Raw genomic sequence first — 18,970 nt, 5'->3', positions numbered from 1 at the left:
AGCAGATGAAGAGGATAAGCTGGCTTACATGTGGCTTGTAACGCTGCTGTTTAGACTTTCTATGAATTGCTCATTTTACAAATGAATGACCCTCAGAACTAATCACCTGTGAGAGATCTGATGAGATCCAGTGGTTGACTCTGGAGAGTCAAAACTCATCATGATTTGACCGAAGTTAATGCTGGCGTGTGATGGAAGTAGCTAAACACCAAAAATGTCCATGATCTTTAGGTCTGAGGTGATGGAAAGAATACTACTTGATGTACACCAGGATTATTTCCATGATAAATGTCTGAAGCCAGAGGCCTGGTGATACCAAAGGTCAAGACAACTTTCACGCTTCGTAAAGCCACGTCTTCTGTAATTACCGCTGCTGGACTTGTGAGCAGAGCCAAAATCTAACCCAGAGTTAGAAAAACAAAGCAGCACCTTGGTTAAACCGTTAAAAAAAGGGCCGCCGATATTAAGTCGACCAGGGGCAAACTGTTTGGAAGTTTGCCATCTCTTATTCTCGAGTCATCAGCTGCTCAGGGATTCCACTCCTAACCAAGAATAGCCCTTTGAATGAGCCAGTGAGGTTGAGTCTCGGTTTCTTGACTGGTAAACTGCAGAATTCAAATTAGAAAATCGTTATGATCCATAATTGCTTAAAAATGACTTTAGGCCAAGCTTATAGTATATTGTCTTTTCAACATACTTTCCCTCCTCTTTTTTTTTGTGGTACACAGTCTTGTCACTGTTGTGGCCTCTCCCGTTGCAGAGCACAGGCTCCGGACGCGCAGGCTCAGCGGCCATGGCTCACGGGCCCAGCCGCTCCGCGGCATGTGGGATCTTCCCGGACCGGGGCACGAACCCATGTCCCCTGCATCGGCAGGTGGACTCTCAACCACTGCGCCACCAGGGAAGCCCCTCCCTCTTCTTGCTTCAAGCCTTTATTTAAATTTTCATTTAAGTGGCAGCTCTGAGTGGCTTTCAATGTGCGGAAATAGGGTTAAGCCTAAGATACACGTTTACACCCAAATCAAGACAGCATGAACATCTAGCTATGAAGATCTAACGGGTGAAGGCAGCACCTTCCACTCAACCTTTGCTTTTGATGGAACGAAATCTCCATCCACTGGTCTCTTACTATCCTATTTGGTTTGCGCTATAAGTCTCAGAAAAATATATCAAATCTCCTTAGTAAAACAAAAAATGGTCTGAATCTGTGTGTGGAGGGGTGTCTCTGAGTCATAAAACCGCTAGTGGGAAAAGACAGATGAGATGCATTCTTATAACGGCCGCATTCTTGGCCCGTTGATTCGGAAAACGGTGACCCGCTCTTCTTTACTATCAGGTGACAATGCTAGGCTGGCTGGGCAAAGATCAGATCAAATAATCCCAAACAGCAGATAAACAAATGTTAGTATTTATATGTGGCTTTAGAATTTGCATTTAAATTCGAACATGGTGCCTTTAGGGTCCTGTTAGTTCCCCGGTTTTTTAAACAAAAGATTAAAATATATCAGTGAGAACCCAGAAGCTGTGAGCAAGCCACCCAGTCTCTCCCCTCCACCAACATCGGGGTCCGTAAACAAGGTAACACAGGGAGCTGCAGCTGTCTGTTGGACTTCTGTGACGTGGTCTTCTGATGAGACCCTCAAATGTTGAAAAGGACACACTTCAATAATAATTCATAGGGAATTATGTGCCAGTGTGTAGATGAGCGTGTTTTTGTTTTCCTTACATGTGTCGGTCTGTCTGGAGGGTGTCCCGTTAGAGCAAACAGCCTTGTTAAAACGTGTACAGAAGCAGCACACGTGGCCTGTGATTTTGACTGTTAGTGTCCTTTTATATCAGAATCTGTAGACTCAGCAAAAAACCATCAGGCGCTAAGCATCTGCTTTTCTAAAAAACTCGGGGTTTGGGATCCCTGCCCTCACAGATCTGAGAGTCTAGTGCATTATTCTCGAAGTTTCTTCATCTAAAAGAGCATATTTCGGATGAAAAGACTCTCTCCATTACAAAGCTATGGCTGAGACTGGAAAAGAGATCTATGCATTTTGGCGGTATAAAAATCCATCTGTGAACATAAACTTCATGCTGCCTTACACCTGCTCTTAAGAACGTGTCTTGCTGGGTTCTTGACAACATTCTTAACAGAAGGTTACTAAGAGTCACTGACTAGGCGATCTGATTACGAGTTCCCTAAGGAATAGAGCAGAAGCTGTCATGCTACTCTCTCCCCCAGGACTAACAACAAATGTTCAATGATGTTTTAGCTCTGGAAGTATATGTATTTTTCGTATTTATAAGTCCAGGGTCCGCGGCAACATCACAGATCTAAGAATGAAAAGTTCACTCTTTGATTTTCAGACTGGCCAGATATCAAGTGAACTCTGCTTTTCCTGAGGAGGCTGGAGTATCATGTTCCAGAGACAGGCAGAAAGCCCGACTCAGGAACAGGAATCAATGACACTTGAACTTCCTAGAGCATCTGTCCCCTGCCCCATGAGATGCTAGAATTCAGATCCCAGAAGTGTGCTTCCTTCATCTAAAAGAATGATGGGGGCTTCCCTGGTGGCGCAGTGGTAAGAGTCCGCCTGCCGATGCAGGGGACACGGGTTCGTGCCCCGGTCGGGAAGATCCCCCATGCCGTGGAGCGGCTGGGCCCGTAAGCCATGGCCGCTGAGCCTGCGCGTCCGGAGCCTGTGCTCTGCAACGGGAGAGGCCACGACAGTGAGAGGCCCGCGTACCGCAAAAAAAAAAAAACAAAAAACAAAACAAAATAAAATAAAATAAAATAACGATGAAAGAAAGGACCACGAATTAATAGTTCAGATTCCTAATGATAAGAGTGCTAAAACATGTGCATTTCTCCTGATTCAATCATTTAATAAGAAATAGACAGCAGAAGGCAGAACATGTAATTGTACCAGAAGTGAAACCTACCATTTACTGAGGAATCCCACCCATCTCTCCCCAAAGCCACTCTGCCCTACTTCCTCAATGCCAGACAGCCTACAGGTAAGTGTGTGTGTGTGTGTGTGTGTGTGTGTGTGTGTGTGTGTAATGTCATTTAATCTCCATGACAACCTATAACAGACATCTATTATAAAGACAAAACACTGAGGCTCTGAGAGTTACCTAAGCAGCCGAGTCACGGAGCCGGAGTCAGCAGGGCGGAGGTTTGCATCTAGGTCTGCTGATCCTACCGCCTGCATGCTGCCACAGTCCAGGCAGAATGAGAGACACTGTGCCCAGCTCGGAGCAACAAGTACCATGGCACACAAACCCCTGCACTGACAGTAAGGTAAAGACCAGTGTTCAGCGGAGAGATCTCGGGCCTCAGGCAAGGAAGTCTTTGAAGGAGTCTGTCAACGTCATAACCTGAATCCACACGATGGAAAGAAGGAAGATACCTAAGTCCCACCTCCCTCATGGAGGCCTGCCTGGTGGCCGTGAGGACAGCCCTTTAGTGGAGAAGGGGTTTCTCTCTGTTAGAAGAAGTTTAGTTGCATCTCTACAAGCTTTGAATACCCCAGAAGAGAACGACAAAGTTTCACGATGTAGGAGAGCTCCGGAGCATTGACTATTTCGCTCAACGCCTTTAAAAGATCCAAAACAAAACTTGGCTTGAAACATGACCATTATCCCAGAGCACCAGTATTTTTCCACTGCAGGGACAGGCCAGCAACATCAGTCATCATCAGCTCCAGTTTTTTTTTTTGTTTTTTGTTGTAATTTAAACCTAATAAATTCAGAACCAAAATACCACGGAGGATCATTCAACAGATAGTTTATTGGGCACATGCCCCGTGTCAGGTCTTGTGCTAGCTGCTGAGGGCCAGGTTCACCATTAGGTAAACAAAACCCAGAACCCCTGCCCTCACAGATCTGAGAGGCTAGTGCATTATTCTCGAAGTTTCTTCATCTAAAAGAGCATATTTCGGATGAAAAGACTCTCTCCGTTACAAAGCTATGGCTGAGATTGGAAAAGAGATCTATGCATTTTGGTGGTATAAAAATCCATCTGTGAACATAAACACCTGCTCTTAAGAACGCGTCTTGCTGGGTTCTTGACAACATTCTTAACAGGAGGTTACTAAGAGTCACTGACTAGGCGATCCATTACGAGTTCCCTAAGGAATAAAGCAGAAGCTGTCATGCCGCTCTCTCCCCCAGGACTAACAACAAACAGTCAATAAACACTCTTGCTGAAGAACAAATGGTCTCAAATGCTTCCAAAGATGCATCTCGGATTCCTCACACTTTTGGTTCTCGATGGCAGCTAGAACTTCTCTACAAACACAGGTTGCAAACAGCATTGCAGAGAAACTGAATTTTAGGGCAGATCATTCTCGTTTAGCACCTTCCTTTTATGGATAAGAACGCCTAGAGCCGGCGATGACAGCTTTATGGGGGCAGAGAGAGGGGCAGGCATGTCTCCTCACTCTAGGGCTCTGTGCACCGATTTATGTCCCCCACCACCATCTTCCCCTCGAAGCAGGACACAAGTGACTACATTTTAGTTGCAAACTGATTTTTCTTTGGAGCTTTTTGAAATTTAGCACCTACTAGAGAGTGGAACTCGTATCATTGGTGTAGCCTTCCGAAAGCTTACTTCTGGTGAAAATACAGAGTATTTTAAACATTGGGGAACCTCATCTGCAAAATACTGAACGTAGAAGATCCCCTTCTAAAGCCAGGTAGTTTACCCCAATCAGCAAATTCCGTGCATTCACGTACCGGCCGTCCATGAATGCTTTCATAATATAACAGAGCTTTCTGCAGGGCCACTTTCTCATTAGCAATCTGGTCTTTGGTCATATCCTGTATAAACACAAGGACAGAAAATGAGAAAGGGGAAAACATTTGTGAACGTCCCGACTTCTTTATTTAGTTAAACAAATTTCCCACGGTAAGGTTACAAAGAATGTTTATCCAACAGCCCTCCCTAGCTCGATCCAAAGCTAGGAATTAGCTATTCCTGGTGTCTTACTGGAAACACAGACAGCACAGCAGAATCGTCACCTGTGAGTACTCCTATCTCCCATGCCGTGGGCAAAGGCACGTTGGACTGAGGTAAACAAGGCTGCAAGGCACATGGGGCTCAGCTTACCGGCTCCGGCAATGACTACAGTTACAGGACACACAATCCCAAAGGCTTGTCTCTACTCCTCAGAGAGTCACCACGCTGTCTATTAACTGAAACAAGTCCATTCTTCAATCTGTACAACAGGGTTTCCTGCTTTCAGTCTGCAGTCCAAACCCAAAGTCCCTACAGTTAAAACACTCTGAGTTTGTTTTATCTGCTTCTCTGGACGTCTCAGAGTGCGGGAGGTTTAAGAAGGTGCCGCTCTACCCCCCTTCCCATTGGGACCCTGGGACGGGCCCTGCCATCCTACCACGCTGACTGGAATGCTTCAGGATTAGCGGTCGGCTCGGGGCCTTCAGAGAAGCACACCTTAATGTCCTCAGGACGGCTGGTTTCCACCCGCTTCTCCTGGAGCTTCCTTTGGATGGACTCCAGCGTGGCTTCGACGCTAGGCTTTAAGGCCTTGTCTGCCAGCTCCTGCTTCTTCTCGTCTTCCTTCTCAAGCTGGGAGCCGAAACTCTTGGGCAGAGTATTGCTTCGCTGCCGCATCCTGGGGCTCAGGTCCTCTTCCGATATCTTCAGTTTTGACTCTAGGAGAAAAGGTTTGGGGGTGGAGATGTATGGGAACTGACGTCTGCTGAACCCAGATTGTTTCTCTATGCTGTTGACGACTGCTTAGCCTTGTCTTTTTTTCCCCCAGAAAGTCAAAATCCCTGGGTTATTGCGTTAAACCCAAGAAAAATGATAACGTCTTCCTGGATTCTCTGGTATGATTTCCTAACCCTAATTCCTGAGAAAGTTTTAGTTCTTTAACAGCCATGCTTAGCCACACCAACCTGTTGGCTGTTCTCAGAATGAGGCGGATGTCTTCCTACACTGATTCCCTTAGCGTTTACAGGTATTTGCAGATGTAGCGCCCAAGTGCTGGCCAACTTTTTCTGTATGACGTACAGACCTCATTTTGGAATTATTTTCACTTTGTATTCTATTCTATTGTGTATATGACTCTGTGTCCTAAAAGACAGCAAGCGCTTTGAGGGACAGGGACCAAATCCTTCTCATATCCATCTGTGTTCTATGTCTTAATTCCAGAGCAAATAAAGCCTTGGATTAAACAGGTACTTCGAATTGAAACCATCATCCTTATATTAGTGATTTAGGGAAGTAAAAACTATGCTGCCGAATTTGCATCTTAGCTGATCTGGGCTCCCCCGTGATTGAGGCCATGGGAAGACATGGAGAAAGTGTGCCCTGAACACGTAGAGCCCTGGGAAGCAGCTTCAAGGAACTTGTCTTTCCTGGAATATTTTAGCAGCGAGGGGCGCTCAGCACGTGGTGAGGTCGCAGCTCCTGCACCTGGCTTGTTCTCCGGAGACCACACCGTAGGTCTAGAGCTTTACCTACCTTTAAGTTGTTTCCGGAATTTGGCAAGGTCGTTTGTCCATTTCAGAACCTCCGGATTGGCTGCTTTGTCGCTGTGGGAAGGCTGAGAAAAGGAAATCTTGAGTAAATGTTTTGGAATTGGGGCAGGAAAAACAAGAGTTTGATAATCAGTTTGTTTTAAACAGGAAGGAAAAGTTGAGTTCCACTGGAACAATAAATGAACCGTGATTAATCAGAGCAACTTCACAGGTGTGATTCCATTATCCTTCTTTATATCTGGTTGTTTGTTTATTTTTTAATACTATCTGGTTATTTTTTTTTTTTTTGCGGTACGTGGGGCTCTCACTGCTGTGGCCTCTCCCGTTGCAGAGCACAGGCTCTGGACGCGCAGGCCCAGCGGCCATGGCTCACGGGCCCAGCCGCTCCGCGGCATGTGGGATCTTCCCGGACCGGGGCACGAACCCGTGTCCCCTGCATCGGCAGGCGGACTCTCAACCACTGCGCCACCAGGGAAGCCCTATCTGGTTATTTTTGATGCTTTCAAAGAATTCCTCAGAGGCAAAATTCTGGATTTTTATGATCATGGACTTCTATGAGGCCCATGGCCTCTTTTCCTTTATCTGTAGGGTTCAACCTGTCAGGCTAACAGGATAGAAAGCAGAGGGGTATACGATATTTTACACTACAAACACCACGAAAAATGCCTTTTTTGCCACTCTTGTGAGAAATACTAAGGATAGAGCTGAGAGTAGAATGAGGTCAGTACTAATAAAATTTTAGAGGATAATCTTGAATTACGTTTTAGGCAAGCGAAATACTTCATTTAATGATTTTTCCCGTCCCTGTTCACTGATCAATTTGCAAGACGTTGAGGAAAGCATTCCGTTCCTTTGTAAGGATACACCCGTGCAAGGAATTTGCTGATACATGGTGTCTGGGGTTTATCAGGGTTTATTACCCAGTGCTTAGTGCCTTTTTGTTTTGAGATTCCCTAGAAATTTCCCTTCCCCTTTACCACTTCTCTGACTTGCTGACACTCAGATACATCTCGTCGAGGGAGGCGGGGGACGGAGGGAAGCCGGCGAGGACGCTCACCCTGTACTTCCGCTCTTCTTCGAATCTGTCTTCAAACTTTCGGATCTTCTTTTTCAGGCTCTGAATCCTTCGCGTGAGCTGCGCAGGTGTCAGGTCCTCTTGCCCATCGTCATAGGAGCCCAGAGAGGAGCTGCGTCGCCTGTGAGGGACACAGGGCGGGGTCAGCTTCCCTAGGAACAGTCACCACCTGCTGGGAGGGGCTCTGGGGATGAGGGATGAAGGATGGGGTAGACAGGGGTGGGCGGGACCGTCCACACCGCGTTTATCCTCTCGAATAAAAGAAAGCTGACTGCTAATTCCTGTTGTGACCTTGAGCTCTGCATGTCCTGCCTTTGCCATAGGTCCAGTCTTCTCCAGCTCACCTTTACATTCGGCGAAGCTAGGACTGACATGTGCACAGTGGACCTCATGGTTAAATATGAGAGAGCTCTGGAAAGGAGGGGCTGATGGAGACGCAGCTGATGATGCTGTCGTTGGGCCACAGGTCAAGTGAAAAATTACAACAGAGGGTGTGCACTAGGATGGAGAGTCTCAAATATGTTCCTCCATCTACGTACGACTTAATTAAAAAAACTACTAGCCATCAGCAACATTCCTAGGTCTTCTAACGTTACAGGGATGGTACCTTTGCGCATCTGCGACATAAAGAAACACACCTCATGAAAGGATGGGAATTGGGGGGAGACGGGGGCACTTCCGTGTCGTCCAGGTACTGCCTGCTCTGCCCGTAAGCGTAGAAGCGGGGAGAGAGCATGGGGCCGCTGTCCTCATCCAGGAGCTGCCGAATCAGGCGCCCTGCCTGCGGGGAGAGGCGTGCTTCGTCAGCGTGTACACTCTCCTGCTGCCACGAGGAGAAAGCCGGGGTGGGCTCTGGAAAAGAACAAGGGTAAGAGGCCAAATGGTTCTTCAGAGCACGCTTGTTTTCTGAATGCATCAGGAGGAACTGAACTCGGGAGGCACATTTTATTTATTTGTTTAGTTTTCGTTTGGCTGTGCTGCAAGGCTTACAGGTTCTTAGCTCCCCAACCAGAGATAGAACCCGTGCCCCCTGCAGTGGAAGCGCAGAGTTCTAACCACTGGACCACCGGGGAATTCCCAGCTTCACATTTTAGATGGAAGGCTGTAACTCGGGACACTATGCCCTGACCGGAATCGGCAAATCTAACTGACAGCCATCATCTACCCTCTGTCTCCACCCTCACTTGCCTTCAAAAGAGAATGTGCTAGGGCTGCCCTGAGGAACAGTGCGTGCTTCCAACTTTCCCCACAGATCCCTGTTGGTAACTTCTCCATCGGAGGGTGTTATGGAAGAGAAACTCACGTGTGCCTGGGAGGGAGTGGTTTGGCATCATGGCTGGACATCCCTCACTGAAACCACTAAGGAATCACGTGAACCTTGTGAGACCCCATCGGTTTAGGAGTTTACGGCCTCCATTGAGGTCATTCAATAAGCTTGTTTTGTGCGCTTCTGCTTAGCACGTTAGGATTTAGCATGTTTCAAATACATGCTCTGTACCTGAAACCTCAGAGGCTACTTAAGACTACAGTTAAAGTAAGATACATGCATAAAATTAGTCAAAAAAGAAAAAAAGAAAGCCTTACAAAGGACAAATCAGTATGAATTATTTTAGACACCCTTGAAAAAAAAACAGACTTAGCACAAAATCCTGATTTGTCATTTTGGGAGGGAATAGGATGATATTGATTTCCCTTCGCTGCAAGACCCACCTCAATGTATTTCTTTCCTCATTAAAAAAATCCTATCTGACATATTTTCGGGATAGATCTCAGATGATGTTGGGTATTTCATTTGTAATCCTCTCCTTCATTAAAAGAACAAGAAAAGATTACGCTTTAAATACACTTGTGGATACTGTGATTTACACAAGGCTGGAATTTGGCCATGATCTTAAATTCTGGGATTCCCACAGTTTGAATCATGGAACAATTGCTCCTTCAGCTATCAAAGTATTTCTAAAATCTACAAAATTATCTTCAACAAGTGCTTACTCAGTATTTTACTTCAAAAGATCATACTGTAATCACGGAACATTAAAGCTGGTTGAAACTTCATACATCATCTAACCTGGTGACTTTTCAAAGCTGGCTGCACATTAGGGTCACAGAGAGAAGTATGAATAACTCCTACCGTACAGGTCCTCACACCACCCAATTAGGCAGAATTTTTAGGTGAGGGTCCACATATGTGTGAGACACACACACGCAAACACACACTCTCTAGAAAGCTTCCCAAGTCTTCCAAAATGCAGTCAGGTTTGAGAACTACTGATTCAATCCAACGGATTACACATAAGGACACTGAAACCCAAAGAATTCCAGAGCAAACACCTAATCAATGACAAGAGTTGGGTCTAGAAACCCAGTCTCCTATCCTCCAGGACAGTGCTTCAATTCAGAATGTGCCAGGTGCTTCAAGGACAAGGATGGCTGTCTTAAAAATATTTTAAACCCCACAGTACAGCAGGAGAGTTAGGCGCATTAATTTAAAAAAATGAACCTCATGTGGGATGAGGCCCACAGGTTCTCAAAATTTAAAGACAACCAAGTTATCTGGTAACACAGATGATACTATAAATACTTTGAAAAATGAAAGCATGTTAAAGACAGAGTCTTGCCTATCGAGTCTTAAAGAGTGGCAGAGAATATGCTGGTAGATAGACACAGCTAAAGCCGGAGACGAACAGAAGTTGTTTCATTGTTTGCACTGACGCTGTTGGCTGGCCCCCCCTAAGTGGCAGAGCTCAGATACGAGCAGCTCTGGAAATGCCAACAGGAAAGAGTGAAAATGGATTGCGAGGTGAGGGGGTATGAGGGAAGGAGAAGGTGAGTGGAAAGCAATTCCTAGAAAAAGAACAAAAATGTAGTATAAAGCTGCAGAAGACGGGACTGTTTAGCTGAGTAGATGACATCGTCTATTTCATGATATTTCATAAGACAGGAGTAATTTTCTATAAGGACTAAAATCAATGGAACCAGGACAGGGAAAGGGTTAAGATGACTTGAACAGTAAAGCAGCACGCAACCACCTCACTGCCAAGTGGCAAAGGAGCAAAACCCCTGGGGGAAGGGCTCGGTGGTTGGTGAGGACAGAGGGCATCAGCTAAACAAAGTCTGATGTTGATGTTGGCATGGGTGTGCTGTCTACATTTCTCCTCATCAAAACTCAGTTTGAAAAGGTGTTACTTGAGGTCCTGAAGCCCTTTAATCTGTCTGAATCTAGCAGATATCACTCTTAAAAAATATTACAACTAATCTCTGCTTTGAGCTTGAACTCTGTGGTCTCTGTGCACCAAAATTTCTGCAAAGACAGTATGTGTTTGTGACCATTAACCAAACATGTCTCCAGTAAAAAATATACAGTGATCCTGAGTTAACTACAAAATACTACTCATGTGCTTGTTGATGCTTTGTGACTAACATGGGGCCATCCCTCAGACTGCCCTTTTGTTAACACAGCTGTCTTCTGGGGCTCCATTCTGACCCATCGCTTCACTGACAAGAAGACAAAATGTGTCATTTTCCTAGTGTCACCAGTGGTATATATAAAGTACATGGCTAAAGAAATTGTAGCTTATGGGTGACACTGTTTCTTGAATTCACTTTTTAAATTTTTACCTTTTACTGTATGATTCTGTTTATTTTTTAATTGAAGTATAGTTGGTTTACAATGTTGTGTTAATTTCAGGTGTACAGTAAGGTGATTCAGATATATATGTATACATATACACACACACACACACACACACACACACATGTATATTCTTTTTTAGATTCTTTTCCATTATAGGTTATTATAAGATATTGAATATAGTTTCCTGTGCTATACAGAAGGCCCTAGCTGTTTATCTATTTTATTTGTTCATTTATTTATTTATTATTATTTCTTAACATCTTTATAGGAGTATAATTGCTTTACAATTGTTTACCTATTTTGTATACAGTAGTTTGTCTCTGTTAATCCCCAACTCCTAATTTATCCCTCCCCATCCCCTTTCCCCTCTGGTAACCATAAGTTTGTTTTCTATGTCTGTGAGTCTATTTCTGTTTTGTAAATAAGTTCATCTGTATCATTTTTCTAGATTCCACATATTAGTGGTATCATAGGACATTTGTCTTTCTCTGTCTGACTTAGTTCACTTGGTATGATAATCTCTAGGAAATTCACTTATTTAAAAATGAGAAATAGGGCTTCCCTGGTGGCGCAGTGGTTGGGAGTCCACCTGCCGATGCAGGGGACGCGGGTTCGTGCCCCGGTCTGGGAGGATCCCACATGCCGCGGAGCGGCTGGGCCCGTGACCATGGCCGCTGAGCCTGCGCGTCTGCAGCCTGTGCTCAGCAACGGGAGTGGCCGCAGCAGTGAGAGGCCCGCGTACCAAAAAATAAATAAATAAATAAAAAAGGAGAAAAATAAGACCATTAAGTATTTCAACCTTATAAGCTGGGACGAAGTGAGAGAGAGGCATGGACATATATACACTACCAAACGTAAGGTAGATAGCTAGTGGGAAGCAGCCGCATAGCACAGGGAGATCAGTTTGGTGCTTTGTGACCACCTAGAGGGGTGGGATAGGGAGGGTGGGAGGGAGGGAGACGCAAGAGGGAGGGGATATGGGAACATATGTATATGTATAACTGATTCACTTTGTTATAAAGCAGAAACTAACACACCATTGTAAAGCAATTATACTCCAATAAAGATGTTAAAAAAAGAAAAAGAATTTCAACCTTAACCAAATAAAAAGACATGTTTCATCATTAGCTGCAGATAGAACAGAAGTTTCTCACCTATGCAATATGAAATGTTTAAATGATTTCTCTCTCCTTTTTCTCTCTTTCTTTCATTCTATAAGTCTTATAATTTAAGGCTCCTACTCAAAAGAGTTATATAATTACATGTAATACATAGTTCAATATAACTAAAGAATCAGTCAGACCAACTATTCCTCTGTTTTAGTTTGAAGCGATCTAAGAATACAAGGCTATCTCATGTTTTGATAGTTGGCGCTCAAATAGAATAACAAGAACAAAGCGAGAACAGCCCTGTAGTCCGTGATAGCATGTCCTATGCATTACCTACCTGCTTAGAGAGCGAGTTTGAGACTGTGTTCACTGACCATTCCCCACTGAGGGCTTGGGAAATATTTTACATTTTAATCAGTAATTCTAGAGCAATGAAACAGACAAATATGTTGCAAGACAATTATTCAAAGGAAAAGAGAAAAGAGTTGAGGCTTCAAACTGGATTTTCATCTTAAAGGACCACATAAAACAAAAGCGTTTTCATATCTGGACCAGAATTCCCTGGGTACGGTGGTTTTGGTTTTAGCCATGTGTCTGGTCACAAAGAACTCTGGACTTAAGTATGGCACGTCTATTAAAAATTAATCCGCCCAGGTCAGCTGACATCACAGCAGGTCAGAAATAACAGAGATAAAAGCTGCATGCTTGCTACCTAAGTAATAAAAAAGAAGAGATCCTGGGGGAGTTCCGGTTCAGACACTTACAGCACACATGGAAATGAAGGAGATTCACTGCAGGAAGAGGGAATACAACTCTGACTAATGCTAACGTGATCACTGGGACATAGCTCCTCTCTGCTTAGCTGGCTGGATCCATTTACTACACAAAGAAAACTGACTACTGATGATTTATCTCTAAGAAATCTGCACAGAATTAAGGGAGCTGATGCTTTCCATGTCTCATTGCCACCTATGTATATGCTATTTAGAGCCATTCCTACTCGTCGTGATGTCGCACTGTCTTCCCAGGAGGCTACTCGGCAGCACTGGAGGTCCCTGCACAACCCAGATGCAGAAACATGGAAGCCCCACCGGTGAGGGGTCTTCACTGGGGGAAGCCTTTCATAAAATTTTCCTTAGAATTCCAAAATTTAATCTTAGAACAATGGCTGTCCTATTAAATTGTTCCAATAGTCTCGCAAACTATCAAAGTTAGAGGGAAACTTACTAACCATCAATCCGAAATAACATCAACTAGGTCCATCATTAATAAAATAATGCCATCTGCAAATGGCATTATTTTATTCTTTTTAATGGCCGAGTAATATTCCATTATATATATATGTACCACATCTTCTCTTTCCATTCCTCTGTCAATGGACATTTAGGTTGCCTCCATGTCTTGGCTATTGTAAATAGAGCTGCAATGAACATTGGGGTGCATGTTTGTCCTACTGAGTGAAGTAGGTCAGACAGAGAAAGAGAAACATCGTATGACATCCCTTATATGTGGAATCTAAAAAGAAATGATACAAGTGAACTTATTTACAAAACAGAAACAGACTCACAGACTTAGAGAACAAACTTATGGTTACTGGGGGGAAGGATGGGGGGAAGGGATAGTTAGGGAGTTTGGGACTGACATGTACACACTGCTATATTTAAAATGAATAACCAACAAGGACCTACTGTATAGCACCGGGAACTCTGCTCAATGTTATGCGGCAGCCTGGCTGGGAGGGGAGTCTGGGGGAGAGTGGATACATGTATATGTATGGCTGAGTCGCTTTGCTGTGCACCTGAAACTATCAAAACATTGTTAATCGGCTACACTCCAAGAAAATAAAAAGTTAAAACAAACAAAAAAGCAACATCAGCTAACACTCACTCAGTGCCCAACAAGGGACTGTGCTGAGTACTCTGCATATGTTAGCTCATTTAATCCTGCAAAAACATACTAAGTAGATACTACTATAGTTACTACACGTTATTAGGTACTGTGTCACCTGTTACAAGATGGGGAAGCTGAGGCCCAAACGGAGACAGGCTGACTACCTTGTCCACAAAGCTGATTAAGTGGTAGAGCCATGATTTGAACTCTCGATGTGTCTGCCTCTTAACCTCATGGTCCGCTGCCTGCCACGATACTGAACCGGCACTGCTCAGAAAGAGGGTGGAAGTCGGGAGACAGTGATCTTGAATCATCATGTTGCCTTTTTTAGCCTCAGCTTTCTTAGCTGTATAATGGGAGGGCTCAACTGTAAGATCTTGAAGATCCCTGGCTTCTCTATCATTTCTTTTTTAGAGAATTTCCTTTCTACAGTTATTTTTGATAAGCAGTAAGTGATGAATAAGATATCTGAAGTATTTTATGTCCTTTAAAAAATGTTCTTTCAAAGCTGATTTCACCAGGACAAATCTAATAGAGTAACCAAGTGTCTACATCTCAGTCCTTCCACAAGGGGTGGAAATCAACATGAACTGGCTGATTAGGAACATTCTAATTATGTAACTCTCAAGGACTTTAAAGAAGGAAGACGAGTTCATTTGATTTGTGTATTCGTTTAATTTTGGAGAGCGGAAACCCTAGCAAGAGTGATGATGATGTTGCTGTCATGTGGACAGATCAAATAATGTGCCCTACTACATAGCTACACGTAGAGAAAAAACAAGATCAAGCATGTGTTATGTATCTGTCAACAAGCACAACGAGACCGTGATCCCACATGCTCTTTGAGAGGGTTCCACTCTACGTAGCCTATGGAACCTACTATCAGTTTCATTTTTCTTTTTATTTCCCTGATACCATATGCCCCAGAAGCCAGAGAGCATCATTTCCACGTGGGAGCATACACGGCGGAGAACAGTACCAGCAGGCTGCTCATTAAGTACTGTCTCACCTGATATTCTGGGAATGAGAATGAACTATGGCTCGGGGATGGAGAATAAGCAAACCAAAAAGAGGGGGTTACACTACATGGTGGTCTGGAGACTAGTGACGGAGACCTATAGAGGGACACTGGCTCATACGGTTTCGGTAACTACTCCTTTTGTTTATGTATTTTGTTGCACTGGTTTCACATCCACCGTTTAAATTAGTGCCAAGTTAATTCCTTACTGGGAAGCCACCATTTTGTTTCTTACTGAAGCTATAGAAAAAGTGGTTCAGTTCAGTGACTGAACTGACTGCTCTCATCTTAGCCACGCTTTATGCAAAAATTCCTTTGACTAGACTTACAGCTATATTACTGCTATAATGTAAAGTGGACCTTTAAAATAAATGAATATATATATAAATATAGTGAAAGCAGTAACCAAATGATCTAAACAGCCTTGAAATGAATCCACGTAGATTTCTGAGATATGCAAGTTCAATGACAAATGCAGTAATCGGCAAAACAAAAACAAAAACAAAAAACATTAAAACTACTTATTTCATAAATTACATGGGTAACGCAATTCACATTCCCAAGCACAGTAAAATGTATTTCTTTCTCTCCATAAGCTTTAAAAATTTCATCTAGGGGCTTCCCTGGTGGCACAGCGGTTGAGAGTCTGCCTGCCGATGCAGGGGACGCGGGTTCGTGCCCCGGTCCGGGAAGATCCCACATGCCGCGGAGCGGCTGGGCCCGTGAGCCATGGCCTCTGAGCCTGCGCGTCCGGAGCCTGTGCTCCGCAACGGGAGAGGCCACAGCAGTGAGAGGCCTGCGTACCGCAAAAAAAAAAAAATTTCATCTACTTTTCCAATACAAAATATAATAAAATATTATCCCTTCATCTTATTTTTTATCTGGCAGAAAGTTCTTTATATTAAGTGATGAAATAGTTTTAAGGAAACAATAAGTTAGCTTTCACCCGCTCTGGAGAGATTTTTCAGCGTTATATTTAGCCTCTTTAAGTGTGCTGGAAGAGACTATAAATTTATGATTAACCAAAGTAAAAACAATCCAACACCTGAGTCCACTTCAGGAGGAGGAGGAAGAACCTACCTTCCCCTTTCCTCAATAAATCATCAAGATAATATGGCCAATTTGAATTCTGACCCAAAGTCCTAGTTTTTATCTAGAGCTGTATGTTAATGATAGGAGGAGACCATATTCCTGAAACCCAAATATAGCATTGATTTTGGCTACTGTTTTTGTTTTATCTGGGTGACAGTGGCTACCATGGGACTTTTTTTTGGTGGGGTGGTAAGGTTGTTTTTAATGTATGAATGAAAAGCACACCTGATTATTTCAAAGTACACAAAAGAACAACAACGAACACCAGCCAGGAACGGATCGCTTAAAAACAGAACAAAAAACCCGGAATTCTTCCCCCAGTGGACAGACGATGGGCTGGGACGATCTGACAAAATCCCAGATCCACTGCTTAATGACATGGGAAAACAAAACAAAACAACAACAGAAGGAACTGGAACACGTTTCTTAGATTGCAAAGAGGGAAAATTAGAATAAAAAACCAGTTTGATTTTGTTTCCCTAAAGCCCGATGCAAGGAGCATCACGGGTGCCACTATTTTTCACCTTGTGCTCTTTTGAGATCATCTTTTGGCCCTTCATCTAAGATCGTTAACATAATGAATACTTTTTGGTTAAAAAGGGGTGGGCAGAAGACAAGAAACTCAGGTGCTTTTGAAAAAGACTGATTTTCTTAGTAGTTGTCATTCTCTGCTAAGTCATTGTGTTAAATCAGGCTGCTGTTCTGAACTCAGGAGCACAATTTCTCCCTCTCTGTAGCCTTCAAGCACACATACGGCCTAGAGGCAGATGGGCACTTATTTTGGACACACACTGATATGTTTGGATGCAGACACATGGAAAATGGAAGAACAGCAGCTTGACAGAACTGCTGCAGGATCCTCCCTGAAATACAGTTTTGACAAGATGAGGATACCCTCTTCTTCCGCAGAAGTAAATTTCTAACGTTTTTGTCAAAAGTCTGTAGAAAAACCAATCTAAAGCAATGTATTACAGGCTTTCAAGAAGAAGCACTTTTATTCAGTGCTTTCCTGATAAGCAAATTCCTTGTTTGCTAACCTGGATTTAAAAATTCTATCCATAAAAACAAACATAGAATCAAAGCAGATCAAAATCATCTTGAAAAATGGGGAGGAGACTTAGCCAAGGAGGTGGATGGTGGGCATGTAGCAGGGGGAAGCAGTTACACTGACAGCAAACCCTAAACGCACACCAGTTCCCTATTACTCAGCTTGTACTCCTAGAGGGAAAAAGGCACTCACACATCAGCACCCCTGGAGAGTCAAAATGAGGGAAAAAAAAAAAAAAAAGGACTGCAAGGTGACACTATAATAAAGGATAAGCACATTTTCTTTCACAGATTGCAGTTACTCTTGGCAACACTGAACGTGACACATTCCTATGTCAGGGGAAGGATTTTCAGTCATTTAGAAATGTGGTTTACTTCTGCACACACAGCTCTCGCTCTCACCCACACATCCAACATGGTTCTCCTTTCTGCTAATTTACATATGCTTTTCCACTATTAAATCATCCAAACAGCAGACGACCTTACCTTCCCAGCTCTTCTCATCGCACAATGCAGTCAGGTCCAGCTCCGGCACTCCGGAGACAAAGCTCTCTTGCTGGTCATCAGCATTTGGGGCCCTCTGCAGCTTGCTGTCAGGTAGGCTGGGACGCTCCTGGATCTTCATGGTGGGGTCCTGCAATAACAGCACAACGTCCCCAAATCTTTACTGCTCATCAAAACCCCCACACGTCTGCAGCAATTCCACTCCTGCTGGGTGAAACCTCCCAAGCCACAGCTGCTGATGTCCCCGGCACGGAAACCGAAATCATAGGTTGATGCCCCCTGGATGCTAGCTGGCCACTTGCATGCAAAAAGCGACCATCCGTCTGCGCTCCTTTAACTTTGCTTCTGGAAGAAAGACAAGATGCTTTCTGCGGCTGCTCTTCCTGATAACTGCTGGCAGCTGACAGTCTGGATGATTACTGACTGGGGCCAGGAAGGAGGGAAAAGGAGTTTGTGTTTCCTTAAAGGAGGACGGCTCTCCAGACTGTAAACGAAAAGCCAAAACTCAGCTAGTGCCGTCGCCAAGGCTGCAGCAGCAACATGGTGTCTCCTGCACGCAGACTTCCTTGCCCCTTAGGTAAACAGTGCTGCAGGGCCAGGAGCGGAGGCTGTGTACACGTGTGCTCTCCTGCTGGCCCTGCAGGCTGAGATCCATTAAGCGGGGCTAGCTGCACATTCCCAGATTTCCTGTGGTTGTTTTTGCCTCGAGTGTGGGGAGAACAGACTATTTATGGAGGAGCTCTGGGTATGCACTGTTGCGCAAATTCAGACGGCAAGGGGGTCTGGTGTCGCAGCTAGCAGCTAAGCGGTAAGGAATACACATTCTGGAAATGAGCCAAAATCACACAGGGAGCACGACTTTTTTTTTTTTAAGTAAAAAGGCAAGAGCTGGCAAGTCAGAGATGCATAATTTATACCTTACAAATATGCAACTGTGGCTTGTTTCCTTGGTTTTGTTTATTGGTGGCGCGCACACCAGGCTAGGATGTCTGGGGGATGGGAAGACTCTCCCCCAAAGGCTGCTCTTTTAACTAAGTGATTTCATGTTTAAAAAACTGCATTGAAATTTAGTCTTTTTTACCTTGTCCTCTGGCATCGGGTAA

General features: G+C 44.1%; 1 protein-coding gene across 7 annotated transcripts in view; it reads right to left on the bottom strand.

Moving 5' to 3' along the window:
- FAM13A (family with sequence similarity 13 member A) overlaps positions 1-18,970 on the bottom strand; it is a 356,140-nt gene that overhangs the window by 18,996 nt on the left and 318,174 nt on the right. For all 7 annotated transcript variants that reach the window (XR_009564127.2, XM_060299807.1, XM_060299808.1 and 4 more), the window contains 6 exons: positions 17,850-17,997; positions 8,212-8,425; positions 7,556-7,694; positions 6,482-6,563; positions 5,447-5,667; positions 4,729-4,812 (listed from right to left, as the gene is read on the bottom strand). Coding sequence is in view for 6 of the 7 variants with exons in the window: in XM_060299807.1 (XP_060155790.1) it covers positions 4,729-4,812; positions 5,447-5,667; positions 6,482-6,563; positions 7,556-7,694; positions 8,212-8,425; positions 17,850-17,997 (888 nt within the window). In the remaining variant the exon portion in view is untranslated. The remainder of the gene's footprint in view (positions 1-4,728; positions 4,813-5,446; positions 5,668-6,481; positions 6,564-7,555; positions 7,695-8,211; positions 8,426-17,849; positions 17,998-18,970) is intronic.

The sequence above is a fragment of the Globicephala melas genome, chromosome 5 (genome assembly GCF_963455315.2).
Source record: "Globicephala melas chromosome 5, mGloMel1.2, whole genome shotgun sequence".
Taxonomy (NCBI): Eukaryota; Metazoa; Chordata; class Mammalia; order Artiodactyla; family Delphinidae; genus Globicephala; species Globicephala melas.
This window is presented reverse-complemented; position numbering and strand designations above follow the sequence as displayed.